Below are 20,383 nucleotides of genomic sequence, written 5' to 3'. Positions count from 1 at the left end.
TCCTAAAGCCCATAAAGAATCTTTATCTAGCTGTTTATTGGACAGGTTTATCACAAAAGAAGGGTTCGTGTTTTTAGTCCATTCGCAGTTTTCAATAAGATGGTCCAACTTACATTTCAATTTCATTTATAACCTATTGTGTTCACTTTTTTATCTACTATAGCAATAATCCAACATCCGGTTCTTCCAATATGTCGGTATAGCCATTTGAAAGGCACGCTTCTTCTCTCTTACAATACGAAAAACCTTTCAATCTTCTTTAATTCAATATGTTTTTTTTTTTAAATGTTGTTTTGGAATTCGTCAAATGGTCGACAGCTCCAGCAGTCGCTGGGGTAGGACAGATCTTGGCATCGCTTGTTCATCAAGGAATTTCCTAAGGAATCCAAATCTTAAATTCAGTTGGTGGGCCTTGATTAACGTTTTGGAGAAAGCAGTAACGAAAGGAGAACGTATAGGACAGCTTGTAGAAAAGTAATAGAAGAGCCGTGTGGAATCCATGTTGAAAAGGATCACAATTTTGCTCATGATCAAGTATATTCCGATGAGTCCACGGGGAAAATGAAACACGATAAGTTACCAAGTGCACTTTCGTGTAATAATCACATCAGGGGAGACATAAGAGAGAATCATAACAGTCAGCTGATATTCAACGAAGAGACGTAGCTAGGACCCCATTTGGTAAACATGCGATTGTCCAAGACAGACAACGAGCGTATCATAACCTTATCACGTGGACAAGAAGGTGAATTGTTTACAAATTTTATCAATAACAAAGTTATTCAATTGTATAAATTTACTAATATTAAGATTATGATTATTTTTGTATTTCATAATAGAAGATCCAATGATATTTCTCGTGGTACTGGAGTTAGAGTTGATAATTAAGATGGCATTACTTCAGTCAATACAATAATCATAGTTTTTAACATGATTAAACAAGGCATTTGATTCTTGTCCCGTTTTTATACTATATCTATGTTGCTTAATTCTAACAGAAAGATACTTACCAGTCTGCCGAACGTAAAATTTATCACAATATCTACATAGCACTTAGTAGATGCACCCAGGAGAATTTTCTGGTGAGTTCCTGACTAAGATATTCTTTATAGTATTATTGTTGCTGAAGGCAACTGAAAGAGAAGGAGCTATGAATGAAGGTGTTTACTGGAACAAACGAGGTAACCAAATACATGAATTTATTTGTCTTTTATGACGATTGTATGTAAGTCTTTGACGCTCGTGTTCAAGTGCCTTTCTTATGAGGAGTCAAGTCGCCCTGCTGACATCATAGAAAAATAGTGACATTCGAGAGGATTTGCTTTTGCTACCAATCTGAGAGCATCCCTGACAACAGCGTCGCTTCTAAGGCTTTTCTTGTTTTCTGCGGTACCAAGATCTGAACAATCGTCTTGCTAAGAAAAGAAAGCAGACACTGTTATCTTTAAAGGCATACTTCATAGCATTAGTCATATGTTTATCATCCTATCTTATTCACTAATGTTATTCGTTTACATAAGGACGTATGTCAAAATATGAATATGTATATCTTTATGTGCTAGTGGCCTCTATTGCAGGTTATGTATCTTCAGTTTGGCCTGATACATCGTGTAGATTGGTTCAATTGATATAATAAACATACTTTTATTGCTTGGTACTTTACACACTTAGTCTATAACGCCTTCTTCGACAGAGGAACTGTGGTTGGCGGTGGTGGCGAGTGTGGTGGCGTGGGGAGTGCTCCTGTGGCTGCTGCAGAAGGCGTGGTGGTGGCTGGTAGGAGGACCTAGGGTCAGGTTCAGCACCGCCCTCCTGTACGGCTGGGGCGCCCTCCTGGAGCAGCCGCCCCATGACCCCTCCATCAGCACCTCAGGAAGAGTGAGTGTTTGTCTACGTTCTAAGGTAGTGCCTGTTCTGTGCCCTACAGATAATATCTCATCCATATCACCGAAGACATGATAATGTAAAAAAGGATTTTACTTTCCTTTCTTCATCCAGGAGAACACCTTAACAATCCTTCATGGGCATATCAAAGTTTATTTACCGCAGATACATCTATGATTTATAGCAAAGTAATATATGACGTCCTTATGTCTCATTAGGTTTAGTATTTCTTCCTCCCGTGATACATTAAAATTTCTCAACTAAAGTAGCAATACCTTATTATCTTCCCTGTGATTGCACTTGATCAAAAACCATTTCCATTAATGATACGTGACATCTTCCATCCTATGGAATAATGGCCTGCTATCTTTGTTATTGGTGTATGGTTATCTGATATCATTGTTAAAGACAGGTGACTAATACATTTCGTACTGATATGTGATGTGATACGACGGAGTAAGTTTTATATGGATGCAATGATACCCTAAAATCTTGCCTAAAGATGACAGCTGTTACGGGATAAGGTTTGTAACGATGAACACATCACCATAAACTCTTACCCAAGGATGACACTTGACACTTTTCCCTCGAACAAATGTTTTCCTGAAATTGTCCTGATGAATGAGGATATTTGCAGGAAAGGTATGATAACGTAGGAGATCTCGCTAATCATGCAAGATCATAGCATGAGTTAGGTTCTGGCGTTTAATCTCTTCCCCACGCACAAGATACCGTAACTTTCCAGCTGATGTGGAACAGCTTAGTATATCACTTACTAATGAATCCTCTTTATTTTATACATGAACACTGAATGATGGTCTTCACGAATTCATGTTATCTACACCTTTCCTCTATCACTCTCTCTCTCTCTTGACATTATATCTATCTATCAATCTCCAGTGCGGGAAGGGTCAGAGTAAGGCGGCGAACCCAAAACAGATGGAGAACCGTCTCTCTCCCGCTGCTGCACACGACGCTGACATTAACAGAGATAGTACAAACACACATCATACCAACAGTAAGAAAAAAAGGCAAATTTAGAACAGAAATCAACTTAAGGGAAAATAAGTTTGATATACACAAATGCCCGGAGCATCATTACTAAACGCGACGAACTTATATCCTATGATGAACTTATATCCTATGATGAACTTATATCCTATGATGAACTTATATCCTATGTAGTTACTGAAAAACCAAACATTATTGCAATCTCAGAAACGTGGGTGAACTCTGAGAATAAACACTTAATGGCTCTGTTAGCAATACCCGGATACAAACTATCAACGAAAGATCGCTTGTACAGGGTAGGTGGTGCAGTTATGATCTACGTTGATAACAATCTAAATGCTATCAAGATGAGCAAAGTAGACACACACACACACACACACACACACACACACACACACTTACGATTCCCTTTTTATGTTGTTATTACCGATAAGTTCAAAAGTAAACTATGTATCGCTCTCATTTACAGACCTAAGCAAAAAGAAGATAAGGTAATCAGTGAAATCATAACTATAGTAAACAGTAAAGAGGTTAAAAAAGTAGGAGACTTCAACAGTCCAAACATAAACTGAAACACGTTAACAGGTGATCGAGAGGGAACGAGACTAACGGAACTGATTGAAGACGCTTTTCTGGAACAGTTAATTACAAAACCAACTAGAGGTAAAAACATTCTTGATCTTGTCCTCACCAGTGACACAAACTTAATCAACTCTTTCGAAGTAGGCGAGAGTTTGTTAAACAGCGATCACAATTTGATTAGATTAGAGATAAATTTTGATCATGAAATAAATAACAACAAACCCTTGATCCCAGATTACAATAGAGCAAATTTTGAAAACATTAGACACGAAATTTGCTGTATCAATGTAACAAAACTTCTTGACGTTTACACAGTAAAGGAAATGTATAATTCTAAAAACACACTACTCACGATTGAAAATAAACTCCTTCCCGAATTACAAAGATATCTTCCAATATTTCAAAACCATCATGGATGAATAGGAGAATAGAAGAACTATTTTCCCAAAAGAAGATAACATATAGGAAATTCAAATTAATGGGGATCGATGAAAATCGTTTGAAATTAATCAGAATCCAAAAAAAGTGTAGGAAGGTCATAACGTAGAGTAAACGCAAGGAAGAAACAAGAATTTCCTTGAAAGTTAAGAATAAATCCTAAGGAATTCATCAAATATACAAGACAAAAGAAGACGGTAAAAGAAGGAATTGGACCATTACGAAACGAACAAGACACACTAACTACTGACGACAAAGATACGACAACCATACTAAATTATTCTTTTAACTTTATATTGACAATTGAAGAAACATCTCGGATACCGAAACCAATGAAAATGTTTCAATGATCTGATGAAGAAGAGTTGCAGTTAAGAGAAATAAAGAACTCTGAAGTACTTAAATACCTGGACCAATCAAATCCTAACAAATCCAATTCCCAGATAACTTAGCTCCAAGATATCTAAAGGTGGTCAGGAGACAGCTGATATACCACATAACAAAAATATTCAACAAATCTCCATCGGATGGTCAGGTGCCAACTGACTGGAAACTAGCGAATGTTACTATTATATATAAAGAAGGAGACAAAAAGTGTGCCTTCAACTACCGCCTAATTAGCCTTACGTCAGTATTAAGTAAAATGATGAAAAAAATAATACAAGGTAAAATTGTCACGTTTCCAGATCACAAAAACTTATTGGACAACGAACACGGTTTCCGCTACAGAAGAACATGCCTGACGACTTTGCTGGACTTATTTAATATCATTTATCTGAATAGGGAAGAAAAATTACCGTCTGATGTAGTATATCTAGATTTTCAAGAGACTCACAGCACACGGAATCGGTGAAGAACTCTGTACATGGATCAGAGCCTGGCTTACTGGAAGAAAGCAGCGTGTAGTATTAAACAGCGAAGCCTCAGATTTGCTAGACGTAACGAATGATGTGTCACAGGGGTTGGTTTTAGGCCCAATTCTTTTCATGATATACATTAATGACCTAGAACTCGGTCTCATATCTAAGATCTCCAAATTTGCTGACAATACTAAACTAGGAGGTAGAGCTGTAAACAGGCGGGACTACGAAATGATTCAGAGGGATCTTAACTTACTAGCAGAGTGGTCAGACAGATGGCAAATGAAGTTTAATGTAGACAAGTGAAAAGCTATCCACTCTGGAGACAAGAATTTACATTATCACTACAAACTGTCTGGAAACTATCAAAGGTAAATGAAGAAAAGGACCTTAGAGTTGTAATTAGCAATTGTCTTAAAGTACACTGAACATTGTCAAGCAGCAAATAAAAAAAAACGACCAAATGTTAGCTTTCATAGCAAGGAACATAAATTAAAGGTCACCAGAAACAATTCTAGCACTTTACAATTAGTTTTGGTCCTCAAACTATGAAAAGACGAAGAAACATTAGAGCAAGTACAAAGACTTGCAACAAAATGAATCAATTCCCTTAGAAATCTGAGAGGCTACAACGATTACATCTTTTCTTCCTTAAAAAACGAAGACTTCGCGGCGGATTAATCCATGTGTTCAAAATTCTGAACAAGTTCGATAAGGTATATCACGAGCATCCTTTCGAAATACAATGAAATATGGTTGCCGGGACGAATGGAATACAACTCACACCTGAAAGATGTAGTACGGACGTGAGAAAAGCTTCTTTTCCAATAGGTTTATTGAGCACTGGAATAAATTACCGTCAGACGGAGTGAATGCTGAGACCATAGATACCTTCAAAAGTAGTTTAGACAAATGCTTCATAAATTCAAGTATACTTTGAAAAAGCGCCAGAAATAAACTATGAAATACAGCAGTAAAGTCAAACTTTTTTTTGTTTGTTTTAAAGCACAATCGGGTCGTGGTCCAATCAGTATTCATGTTCTCTATTCATTTATGTAAACTTTCTATATCTCTGAGGCCCGTTCACTCTAGTAACTCCCATAAAAGGATGGTCACGGAAAAAAGAGCTACTATTTATCCCTCTCTTTACATGCCTCCCTCGCATACACAATCCCACGCATTCTTATACAAATTCTCTCCCTCAAGTATTCCTCCACAATATTTGCCCAACTCACAAGTGATCTTCGACTAACACCAGCCATATAAACTACACTGCCATACATTCTCCTTTTAGGCTCCCACATCCTAATACGTATATACATATATATATATATATATATATATATATATATATATATATATATATATATATATATATATATATATATATATTCTTTTCTTTCTTTTAAACTATTCGCCATTTACCGCGTTAGCGAGGTAGCGTTAAGAACAGAGGACTGGGCCTTTTTTGGAATATCCTCACCTAGCCCCCTCTGTTCCTTCTTTTGGAAAATTAAAAAAAAACGAGAGGGGAGGATTTCCAGCCCCCCGCTCCCTCCCCTTTTAGTCGCCTTCTACGACGCGCAGGGAATACGTGGGAAGTATTCTTAATACCCTATCCCCAAGGATAATATATATATATATATATATATATATATATATATATATATATATATATATATATATATATATATATATATATATATATATATATATATATATATATATATATGTATGTATATATACATATATGTATATATACATACATATATATATATATATATATATATATATATATATATATATATATATATGTATATATATATATATATATATATATATATATATATGTATGTATATATACATATATGTATATATACATACATATATATATATATATATATATATATATATATATATATATATATATATATATATATATATATATATATATATATTTTTTTTTTTTTTTTTTTTTTTTTTTTTTTTTTTTTTATACCTCGTCGCTGTCTCCCGCGGTTGCGAGGTAGCGCAAGGAAACAGACGAAAGAAATGGCCCAACCCCCCCCCATACACATGTACATACACACGTCCACACACGCAAATATACATACCTACACAGCTTTCCATGGTTTACCCCGGACGCTTCACATGCCTTGATTCAATCCACTGACAGCACGTCAACCCCTGTATACCACATCGCTCCAATTCACTCTATTCCTTGCCCTCCTTTCACCCTCCTGCATGTTCACGCCCCGATCACACAAAATCCTTTTCACTCCATCTTTCCACCTCCAATTTGGTCTCCCTCTTCTCCTCGTTCCCTCCACCTCCGACACATATATCCTCTTGGTCAATCTTTCCTCACTCATTCTCTCCATGTGCCCAAACCATTTCAAAACACCCTCTTCTGCTCTCTCAACCACGCTCTTTTTATTTCCACACATCTCTCTTACCCTTACGGTACTTACTCGATCAAACCACCTCACACCACACATTGTCCTCAAACATCTCATTTCCAGCACATCCATCCTCCTGCGCACATCTCTATCCATAGCCCACGCCTCGCAACCATACAACATTGTTGGAACCACTATTCCTTCAAACATACCCATTTTTGCTTTCCGAGATAATGTTCTCGACTTCCACACATTTTTCAAGGCTCCCAAAATTTTCGCCCCCTCCCCCACCCTATGATCCACTTCCGCTTCCATGGTTCCATCCGCTGACAGATCCACTCCCAGATATCTAAAACACTTCACTTCCTCCAGTTTTTCTCCATTCAAACTCACCTCCCAATTGACTTGACCCTCAACCCTACTGTACCTAATAACCTTGCTCTTATTCACATTTACTCTTAACTTTCTTCTTTCACACACTTTACCAAACTCCGTCACCAGCTTCTGCAGTTTCTCACATGAATGCGCCACCAGCGCTGTATCATCAGCGAACAACAACTGACTCACTTCCCAAGCTCTCTCATCCCCAACAGACTTCATATATATATATATATATATATATATATATATATATATATATATATATATATATATATATATATGGCATCCCTGGGGATAGGGGAGAAAGAATACTTCCCACGTATTCCCTGCGTGTCGTAAAAGGCGAGTAAAAGGGGAGGGAGCGGGGGGCTGGAAATCCTCCCCTCTCAATTTTTTTTAATTTTCCAAAAGAAGGAACAGAGAAGGGGGCCAGGTGAGGATATTCCCTCAATGGCCCAGTTCTCTGTTCTTAACGCTACCTCGCTAACGCGGTAAATGGCGAATAGTTTGAAAAAAAAAAAAAAATATATATATATATATATATATATATATATATATATATATATATATATATATATATACATATATATATGTATGTATATATACATATATGTATATATACATATACATATATATATATATATATATATATATATATATATATATATATATATATATATATATATATATATATATATATATATATATATATATATATATATATATATATATATATATATATATATATATATATATATATATATATATATATATATATATATATATATATATATATATATATATATATATATATATATATATATATATATATATATATATATATATATATATATATATATATATATATATATATATATATATATATATATATATATATATATATATATATATATATATATACAAATCCATTAGCTTTTCTAAGTATTTCTCACATACATTCTTCAAAGCAAACACCTGATCCACACATCCTCTACCACTTCTGAAACCACACTGCTCTTCCCCAATCTGATGCTCTGTACATGCCTTCACCCTCTCAATCAATACCCTCCCATATAATTTACCAGGGATACCTCTGTAATTTGAGCACTCACTCTTATCCCCTTTGCCTTTGTACAATGGCACTATGCACGCATTTCGCCAATCCTCAGGCACCTCACCATGAGTCATACATACATTGAATAACGTTACCAACCAGTCAACAATACAGTCACCCCCTTTTTTAATAAATTCCACTGCAATACCATCCAAACCTGCTGCCTTGCCGGCTTTCATCTTCCGCAAAGCTTTTACTACCTCTTCTCTGTTTACCAAATCATTTTCCCTAACCCTCTCACTTTGCACACCACCTCGACCAAAACACCCTATATCTGCCACTCTGTCATCAAACACATTCAACAAACCTTCAAAATACTCACTCCATCTCCTTCTCACATCACCACTACTTGTTATCACCTCCCCATTTGCGCCCTTCACTGAAGTTCCCATTTGCTCTCTTGTCTTACGCAATCTATTTACCTCCTTCCAGACCATCTTTTTATTCTCCCTAAAATTTAATGATACTCTCTCACCCAACTCTCATTTGCCCTTTTTTTCACCTCTTGCACCTTTCTCTTTGTATGTAGCATTTATGGATCTGGAGAAGGCATATGATAGAGTTGATAGAGATGCTCTGTGGAAGGTATTAAGAATATATGGTGTGGGAGGCAAGTTGTTAGAAGCAGTGAAAAGTTTTTATCGAGGATGTAAGGCATGTGTACGTGTAGGAAGAGAGGAAAGTGATTGGTTCTCAGTGAATGTAGGTTTGCGGCAGGGGTGTGTGATGTCCCCATGGTTGTTTAATTTGTTTATGGATGGGGTTGTTAGGGAGTTTTGGAAAGAGGGGCAAGTATGAAGTCTGTTGTGGATGAGAAAGCTTGAAGTGAGTCAGTTATTGTTCGCTGATGATGCAGCGCTGGTGGCTGATTCATGTGAGAAACTGCAGAAGCTGGTGACTGAGTTTGGTAAAGTGTGTGAAAGAAGAAAGTTAAGAGTAAATGTGAATAAGAGCAAGTTTATTAGGTACAGTAGAGTTGAGGGTCAAGTCAATTGGGAGGTGAGTTTGAATGGAGAAAAACTGGAGGAAGTGAAGTGTTTTAGATATCTGGGAGTGAATCTGACAGCGGATGGAACCATGGAAGCGGAAGTGGATCATAGGGTGGGGGAGGGGGCGAAAATTCTGGGAGCCTTGAAGAATGTCTGGAAGTAGAGAACATTATCTCGGAAAGCAAAAATGGGTATGTTTGAAGGAATAGTGGTTCCAACAATGATGTATGGTTGCGAGGCGTGGGCTATGGATTGAGTTGTGTGCAGGAGAATGGATGTGCTGGAAATGAGATGTTTGAGAACAATGTGTGGTGTGAGGTGGTTTGATCGAGTAAGTAACGTAAGGGTAAGAGAGATGTGTGGAAATAAAAAGAGCGTGGTTGAGAGAGCAGAAGAGGGTATTTTGAAATGGTTTGGGCATATGGAGAGAATGAGTGAGGAAAGATTGACCAAGAGGATATATGTGTCGGAGGTGGAGGGAACGAGGAGAAGAGGGAGACCAAATTGGAGGTGGAAAGATGGAGTGAAAAAGATTTTGTGTGATCGGGGCCTGAACATGCAGGAGGGTGAAAGGAGGGCAAGGAATAGAGTGAATTGGAGCGATGTGGTATACCGGGGTTGACGTGCTGTCAGTTGATTGAATCAAGGCATGTGAAGCGTCTGGGGTAAACCATGGAAAGCTGTGTAGGTATGTATATTTGCGTGTGTGGACGTATGCATATACATGTGTATGGGGGTGGGTTGGGCCATTTATTTCGTCTGTTTCCTTGCGCTACCTCGCAAACGCGGGAGACAGCGACAAAGCACAAAAAATATATATATATATATATATATATATATATATATATATATATATATATATATATATATATATATATATATATATATTTCTTTATTTCTTTATCTATTTATTTATTTTACTTTGTCGCTGTCTCCCGCGTTAGCGAGGTAGCGCAAGAAAACAGACGAAAGAATGGCCCAACCCACCAACATACACATGTATATACATATACGTCCACACACGCAAATATACATACTTATACATCTCAACGTATACATATATATATACACACAAAGATATATACATATATACACATGTACACAATTCATACTGTCTGTCTTTATTCATTCCCACCGCCACCTCACCACACATGAAATAACATCCCCCCTCCCACTCATGTGTGCGAGGTAGCGCTAGGAAAAGACAACAAAGGCCACATTCGTTCACACTCAGTCTCTAGCTGTCATGTAATATTGCACCGAAACCACAGCTCCCTTTCCACATCCAGGCCTCACAGAACTTTCCATGGTTTACCACACACGCTTCACATGCCCTGGCTCAATCCATTGACAGCACGTCGACCCGGTATACAACATCGTTCCAATTCACTCTATTCCTTGCACGCCTTTCACCCTCCTTCATGTTCAGGCTCCGATCACTCAAAATCTTTTTCACTCCATCTTTCCACCTCCAATTTTGTCTCCCACTTTTCGTTCCCTACACCTCTGACACATATATCTTCTTGGTCAATCTTTCCTCACTCATTCTCTCCATGTGACCAAACCATTTCAAAACACCCTCTTCTGCTCTCTCAACCACACTCTTTTCAGTACCACACATCTCTCCTACCTTATTTTTACTTACTCGATCAAACCACCTCACAACACATATTGCCCTCATACATCTCATTTCCAGCACATCCTCCCTCCTCCGCACAACTCTATGCATAGCCTACGTCTCGCAACCATATAACATTTTTGGAACCACTATTCCTTCAAACATACCCATTTTTGCTTTCTGAGGTAATGTTTTCGACTTCCACACATTCTTAAACGTTCCCAGAACTTTCGCCCCCTCCCCAAACCTATGATTCACTTCCACTTTTCTGGTTCCATCCACTCCCAGATATCTAAAACAATTCACTTCCTCCAGTTTTTCTCCATTCAAACTTACCTCCTAGTTGACTTATCCCTCAACCCTACTTTACCTAATAACCTTCCTCTTATTCATATTCATTCTCAGCTTTCTTCTTTCACACACTTAACCAAACTCAGTCACCAGCTTCTGCAGTTTCTCTCATGAATCGGCCACCAGCGCTGAATCATCAGCGAACAATAACTGACTCACTTCCCAAGCTCTTCATCCACAACAGATTGCATACTTACCGATCTTTCCAAAACTCTTGCATTCACCTGCCTAACAACCCCATCCATAAACAATTTAAACAACCATGGAGACATCACACACCCCTGCCGCAAACCTACATTCACTGAGAACCAATCACTTTCCTCTCTTCCTACACGTACGCATGCCTTACATCCTCGATAAAAACTTTTTACTGCATTAACAACTTGCCTCCCACACCATATATTTCAATACCTTCCACAGAGCATCTCTATCAACTCTATCATAAGCCTTCTCCAGATCCATAAATACTACATACAAATCCATTTGCATTTCTCACATACATTCTTCAAAGCAAACACCTGATCCACACATCCTCTACCACTCCTGAAACCACATTGAGTAAGAGGGTAAAGGCATGTACAGAGCATCAGATTGGGGAAGAAGGAGGCATATGACATAGTTAATAGAGATGCTCTGTGGAAGGTATCAAGAATATATGGTGTGGTGGAAGGTTTTTAGAAGCAGTGAAAAGTTTTTATCGAGAACGTAAGGCTTGTGTTGGAGTAGGAAGAGATGAAAGTGGTTTGTACTCAGTGAATATCGGTTTGCGGCAGGGGCGCGTGATGTCTCCATAATTGTTTCATTTGTTTACGGATGGGGTTGTTAGGGAGGTGAATGCAAGAACTTTGGAGAAAGGAGCAAGTATGGAGTCTGTTGTGGATGAGAGAGCTTGGTGAGTCAGTTGTTGTTCGCTGATGGTACAGCGTTGTTGGCTGATTCGGGTGAGAAACTGAAGAAGTTGGTGAATGAGTTTGGTAAAGTGTTTGAAAAAGGAAAGCTGAGAGTAAATATGAATAAGAGCAAAGTCATTAGGTAGAGTAGGGTTAAGGGACAGGTCAATTGTGAGGTAAGATTGAATGGAGAAAAACTGGAGGAAGCGAAGTGTTTTAGATATCTGGGAGTGAATTTGGCAGCGGATAGAACCATGAAAGCTGAAGTGAGTCATAGGGTCGGGGAGGGGGCGAAAGTTCTGGGAGCGTTGAAGGATATATGGAAGGCGAGAACATCATCTCGGAAAGCAAGAATGAGTATGTTTGAAGGAATAGTGGTTCCGATAATGTTATATGGTTGCGAGGCGTGGGCTATGGATAGAGTTGTGCTGAGGAGGGTGAATGTGTTGGAAATGAGATGTTTGAAGACAATTTGTGGTGTGAAGAGGTTTGACAGACTAAGTAATGAAAGGGTAAGAAATATATGTGGTAATAAAGAGAGCATGGTTGATTGAGCAGAAGAGAGTGTTTAGAAAATGTTTGGTTACATGGAGAGAATGAGTGAGGAAAGATTCAAAAAGAGGATATATGTGTCAAAGGTGAAGGGAACGAGTAGAAGTGGGAGACCAAATTGGAGTTGAAAAGATGGAGTGAAAAAGATTTTGAGCGATCAGGGTTTGAACAAGCAGGACGGTGAAAGGCGTGCAAGGACTAGAGTGTAGTTGAACGATGTAGTATACCGGAGTCGAGGTGCTGGCAATGGATTGAACCAGGGCATGTGAAGCGTCTGGGGTAAACCATGGAAAGTTCTGTGGGGCCTGGATGTGGAAAGGGAGCTGTGGTTTCGGTACATTGTTACATGACAGATAGAGACTGAGTGTGAACGAATGGGGCCTTTGTTGTCTTCCTAACGCGGGGTTGCGATGGGAATGAATAAAGTCAGGCAGTATGAATCATGTACATTTCTATATATGTATATGTCTGTGTCTCTCTATATATATATATGTATATATTGTGTATATTTGTATATACACCTATATATATGTATATATTTGGTAAATCACATGTTTACCAAATGGCGTCCTAGCTTCGTCTCTTCGATGTATATCAACTGACTGTTATATTTCTCTCTTGTGTCTCCCCTGATAATGTGATTATTATACGAAAGTGCACTTGGGAACTTTTCGTGTTTCATTTTCCCCGTGGACTCATAGGAATATATATATATATATATATATATATATATATATATATATATATATATATATATATATATATATATATATATATATATATATATATATATATATATATATATATACGTTGAAATGTAGATGTATATATATGTGCGTGTGTGGACGTGGATGTATATACATTTGTATGTGGGTGGGTTGGGCCACTCTTTCGTCTGTTTCCTTGTGCTACCTCGAGAACGCGAGAGACAGCGACAAAGTATAAGTTGAAAGAAAAAGAAATATATGTTTATGTGTATATATATATATATATATATATATATATATATATATATATATATATATATATATAATCACTAGTGCTTTTTTGATTAGGTACCAGATGTTGGCAGCTTCCAAATAATTTTTCTTCATTTAAGTGTCGTGTCAGGTTTTAAAAAACGTGCGGAACTCGTATTTATCTCTCGTTTCGTACACCCGAGTTAGCTTTGACTGGGTCATGTTTTGTCTCTGCCATGTCTGCCACCAATAAGAAGAAATTGTGGTATTAATCAACGGTGGTAGTTAAAGTAGAAGATGGTTTCCTGAAACATTCTGGGCATTTGAATAGCAAAAATTACGAGAGGATGACTTAGAAGGTGTAAGTGCCAGTGGTCGAGGGAACCTAGTGGCAGTGGAGATGAAGGATGAGATGAATATTTAGATCAAAAGATGCTGTGAATGATCAGAATCAAAAGACAATTTGTGATGTGAAGAGGTTTGACCGACTAAGTAATGAAATGGTAAGAAATATGTGTGGTAATAAAGAGAGCATGGTTGATTGAGCAGAAGAGAGTGTTTAGAAAATGTTTGGTTACATGGAGAGAATGAGTGAGGAAAGATTCAAAAAGAGGATATATGTGTCAAAGGTGGAGGGAACGAGTAGAAGTGGGAGACCAAATTGGAGTTGAAAAGATGGAGTGAAAAAGATTTTGAGTGATCAGGGTTTGAACATTTATTTATGTGGTACAAGGAAGATGACGCATTGTTAGTGGGCTGAGCCAAGGCATATGAGGCATTGTAGGGAACCATGGAAAGATGGGATAATGCTATTACTATGACATTAACCCCCCTTACCCACCCAGGAGGTTCTTCCGTTCCAAGGCTGCTCTACACTCATCAGCAGGGATGGGATGGAGTCTTTTGAAATAAGTTGATTGAGCACATGGAACTCTTGTACTAAATGACGATGGCACAACCTTTCCAAAGGTGGCGCTTCCTTCAAGGTGTTGCCCCAAGCAGGCAGCACCTGGAAATTTCCATGTTTATGTAGACATACGTGCCACCTTGTCGATGCCTTAGGTAAAGACGAAAATGTTTGGAAATTACACGCAATGAAACGTTTCTGACAGGGGTGGGGTTGGATTGCGGGGGGGTGGGGGGTGGGGGGGGGGTTGTGCTGGGGGGGGTGCTGTTTGCTGTACACCTATGTACATGTGTTAGTATCGTGGTGGTTGTATAATCACCTAGTAAGGTATATATACACTTTTTGTTTAGTGCTTAACTACTTTTCATATGTAGATAATGGATAGTCGACAACCTGGTCATCACCTCCCTTGTACGTGTAGATACGAGCAAGTGTTGGCTGGTTGACTGCTTGAATGGTGTAGGTACTAGCAGAGATATGGCTGCTTGACTACTTTGCTGCTTGGATGTTTAGCTGGTCTTCTTTCCAAAAATCTTCAATACATTTTCTGCTGTGTTTATTCAGTTGTGGCAGCCCGATCATCATCTTTACTATAGGTGAGTGTGAGAGCTGGTGTTCATTCCGTCCATCATATACTGTGTGCACACAAGTGGTGACGGGTGACTTGTCTGGCCACAACCTAAACTATCATATGCTGGTGGCTACTGTCGTCATTGGTCGCTCTTACTGTTTATAGTTATCCTTCTTTTTGGTTATAATCTTTTGCTCACCGTACAGTTGTTGGTGGGTTGGTGGCTGGTGTTCTGCCTGGTCATCACTACAGGGTTCCGTTCGTCGTTGATCGCGCACCTGACCATTCAGGGAAGATCAGGAACCCTGGACACATTTAAAGACCTGGTGGAGAAGGACGGTTGGCGGTGGTGCACCGAACCTTGGCTCTACGGAGGAGCAACGTATGAATACTTCTCCAGGCATCCTGACTCCGTAGTGAAACAAATCCATGAAGGAATGGAGGTCGGCCATTTATATAACTTTTGTTATTATTGTATGAGAAGAAAATATTATTTTTGCCTGAAAAATGACAAGTGATTCGTATAATCAACAAGAAAATCAAAATGCACACGTACACACAACAAAATCAACTGCGTTAAATGTACGTTTGTATAGCGACACTTCAGTCATGACAAACCTCACTGTACTGCAGGTTCTCCTGGTGGATGAAGCGCTCCGGAAGGTGTCTCAAGGTGGGTACTCCCTCATAGACTTTAAAATTCTCATCACTGTCGTTATTGCCTCTCGCTACACCGACACTATGGGCAACACGCCCTTCTACATCAGCAACCATGGAATATCAGTCTTCGCTGCATCTGGATGGGGAATCAGGTATGTGTACATCACCGTAAAAATACAAACGAATATAAATGGATGCAAAAGTTATAAAGGAATCCAAAGAACAATAAACCATTGGATCATTTCCAGGTTCTTTTTGATATTGAAAATATCAAAGATCACGGTTTTCTATGGGAAAGTAGAAAGAAGTTTCAAATAATAATGTCAAACTTTTCATTCAAGATAATAAGAATGTGCAAACAATGTTACATATGCTCTGGAAACGATCTATATTTTAGATAATTCTTAAACGTATCTATGGGACTAATCTGAACTATTCCAACTGAGAAAGCAATCCATTTCTTAACGATTCTCTTGAAGCAAAAATACTTCCCTAATTTTAGGAAAAACGTTGCCCACTAGTTTGTATCCATTATACTAAGTAAAATCAGACGAATCAAGCCTCATGTAGATGTTTGAACATATGTCATCAAATATTTTGATAATCTTAAATAACTGTATTTTATACATACATATACATATATATATATATATATATATATATATATATATATATATATATATATATATATATATATATATATATATATATATATACATATATATATATATATATATATATATATATATATATATATATATATATATATATATATATATAAATATATATATATATATATATATATATATATATATATATATATATATATTGGGAGGTGAGTTTGAATGGAGAAAAACTGGAGGAAGTGAAGTGTTTTAGATATCTGGGAGTGGATCTGGCAGCGGATGGAACCATGGAAGCGGAAGTGGATCATAGGGTAGGGGAGGGGGCGAAAATTCTGGGAGCCTTGAAGAATGTGTGGAAGTCGAGAACATTATCTCGGAAAGCAAAAATGGGTATGTTTGAAGGAATAGTGGTTCCAACAATGTTGTATGGTTGCGAGGCGTGGGCTATGGATAGAGTTGTGCGTAGGAGGATGGATGTGCTGGAAATGAGATGTTTGAGGACAATGTGTGGTGTGAGGTGGTTTGATCGAGTAAGTAACGTAAGAGTAAGAGAGATGTGTGGAAATAAAAAGAGCGTGGTTGAGAGAGCAGAAGAGGGTGTTTTGAAATGGTTCGGGCACATGGAGAGAATGAGTGAGGAAAGATTGACCAAGAGGATATATGTGTCGGAGGTGGAGGGAACGAGGAGAAGAGGGAGACCAAATTGGAGGTGGAAAGATAGAGTGAAAAAGATTTTGTGTGATCGGGGCCTGAACATGCAGGAGGGTGAAAGGAGGGCAAGAAATAGAGTGAATTGGAGCGATGTGGTATACCGGGGTCGACGTGCTGTTAGTGGATTGAATCAAGGCATGTGAAGCGTCTGGGGTAAACCATGGAAAGCTGTGCAGGTATGCATATTTGCGTGTGTGGACGTATGTATATACATATGTATGGGGGTGGGTTGGGCCATTTCTTTCGTCTGTTTCCTTGCGCTACCTCGCAAACGCGGGAGACAGCGACAAAGCAAAAGAAAAAAGAAAAAAAAAATATGTATATATATATATATATATATATATATATATATATATATATATATATATATATATATATATATATATATATACATACATATATGTATGTATATATATATATATATATATATATATATATATATATATATATATATATATATATATATATATATATATATATATATATATATATATATATATGTATGTATATATTTTTTTTTTTTTTTTTGCTTTGTCGCTGTCTCCCGCGTTTGCGAGGTAGCGCAAGGAAACAGACGAAAGAAATGGCCCAACCCCACCCCCATACACATGTATATACATACGTCCACACACGCAAATATACATACCTACACAGCTTTCCATGGTTTACCCCAGACCCTTCACATGCCTTGATTCAATCCACTGACAGCACGTCAACCCCGGTATACCACATCGCTCCAATTCACTCTATTCCTTGCCCTCCTTTCACCCTCCTGCATGTTCAGGCCCCGATCACACAAAATCTTTTTCACTCCATCTTTCCACCTCCAATTTGGCCTCCCTCTTCTCCTCGTTCCCTCCACCTCCGACACATATATCCTCTTGGTCAATCTTTCCTCACTCATTCTCTCCATGTGCACAAACCATTTCAAAACACCCTCTTCTGCTCTCTCAACCACGCTCTTTTTATTTCCACACATCTCTCTTACCCTTACGTTACTCACTCGATCAAACCACCTCACACAACACATTGTCCTCAAACATCTCATTTCCAGCACATCCATCCTCCTGCGCACAAATCTATCCGTAGCTCACGCCTCGCAACCATACAACATTGTTGGAACCACTATTCCTTCAAACATACCCATTTTTGCTTTCCGAGATAATGTTCTCGACTTCCACACATTCTTCAAGGCTCCCAGGATTTTCGCCCCCTCCCCTACCCTATGATTCACTTCCGCTTCCATGGTTCCATCCGCTGCCAGATCCACTCCCAAATATCTAAAACACTTTACTTCCTCCAGTTTTTCTCCATTCAAACTTACCTCCCAATTGACTTGACCCTCAACCCTACTGTACCTAATTACCTCGCTCTTATTCACATTTACTCTTAACTTTCTTCTTTTCACACACTTTACCAAACTCAGTCACCAGCTTCTGCAGTTTCTCACATGAATCAGCCACCAGCGCTGTATCATCAGCGAACAACAACTGACTCACTTCCCAAGCTCTCTCATCCCCAACAGACTTCATACTTGCCCCTCTTTCCAAAACTCTTCCATTCACCTCCCTAACAACCCCATCCATAAACAAATTAAACAACCATGGAGACATCACACACCCCTGCCGCAAAACCTACATTCATTGAGAACCAATCACTTTCCTCTCTACCTACACGTACACATGCCTTACATCCTCGATAAAAACTTTTCACTGCTTCTAACAACTTTCCTCCCACACCATATATTCTTAATACCTTCCACAGAGCATCTCTATCAACTCTATCATATGCCTTCTCCAGATCCATAAATGCTTCATACAAATCCATTTGCTTTTCTAAGTATTTTTCATATACATTCTTTAAAGCAAACACCTGATCCACACATCCTCTACCACTTCTGAAACCACACTGCTCTTCCCCAATCTGATGCTCTGTACATGCCTTCACCCTCTCAATCAATACCCTCCCATATAATTTACCAGGAATACTCAACAAACTTATACCTCTGTAATTTGAGCACTCACTCTTATCCCCTTTGCCTTTGTACAATGGCACTATGCACGCATTCCGCCAATCCTCAGGCACCTCACCATGAGTCATACATACATCAAATAACCTTACCAACCAGTCAATAATACAGTCACCCCCTTTTTTAATAAATTCCACTGCAATACCATCCAAACCTGCTGCCTTGTCGGCTTTCATCTTCCGCAAAGCTTTTACTACCTCTTCTCTGTTTACCAAATCATTTTCCCTAACCCTCTCACTTTGCACACCACCTCGACCAAAACACCCTGTATCTGCCACTCTATCATCAAACACATTCAACAAACCTTCAAAATACTCACTCCATCTCCTTCTCACATCACCACTACTTGTTATCACCTCCCGATTTGCGCCCTTCACTGAAGTTCCCATTTGCTCCCCTGTCTTACGCACTTTATTTACTTAGTAATCTTTATATGAAATTTTTTAAAACAGAATTACTAAACGGTATCTTACTCTCTAATGCAATTTGGTTTAGGTATATAGATGATGCTCTTTATGTTTGGCCAACATATAGAATTTTACAAATATTTCTCCCCTTACTTAACAGTTTAGTACCTTCCATCAAATTTATTGTAGAAAATGAAAATAATGGTATGTCACCATTTTGAGATTCCATGATCCATAGGCAAGGAAACAAGTTTAAGTTTAGCATATATAGAAAACCTACCAATGTATGCTCATATATCCACTATTACTCATCTCAACATGACAGAGTTAATTTATCATTTCAATCTATGCTCCTTAAGGCATTACGTATTTCCAGTCCAGAGTCTATTGATGATGAGTTTGACAAGATATAATCTATTGGATCTATGTTAAAAGTACCATAGA

At 38.1% G+C, this 20,383-nt stretch overlaps 1 protein-coding gene across 1 annotated transcript in view; it reads left to right on the top strand.

Annotated features, from left to right (window-relative positions):
• Positions 1–20,012, top strand: part of LOC139757151 (glutamate receptor ionotropic, delta-2-like) — a 69,233-nt gene extending 49,221 nt beyond the window's left edge. Inside the window, exons 7-10 of the mRNA XM_071677250.1 lie at positions 1,694–1,878; positions 15,713–15,949; positions 16,140–16,318; positions 19,985–20,012. Coding sequence (XP_071533351.1) covers positions 1,694–1,878; positions 15,713–15,949; positions 16,140–16,318; positions 19,985–20,012 — 629 coding nt within the window. The remainder of the gene's footprint in view (positions 1–1,693; positions 1,879–15,712; positions 15,950–16,139; positions 16,319–19,984) is intronic.
• Positions 20,013–20,383: the final 371 nt, after the last annotated feature.

Source organism: Panulirus ornatus, chromosome 25 (genome assembly GCF_036320965.1).
Source record: "Panulirus ornatus isolate Po-2019 chromosome 25, ASM3632096v1, whole genome shotgun sequence".
NCBI lineage: Eukaryota > Metazoa > Arthropoda > Malacostraca > Decapoda > Palinuridae > Panulirus > Panulirus ornatus.
This window is presented reverse-complemented; position numbering and strand designations above follow the sequence as displayed.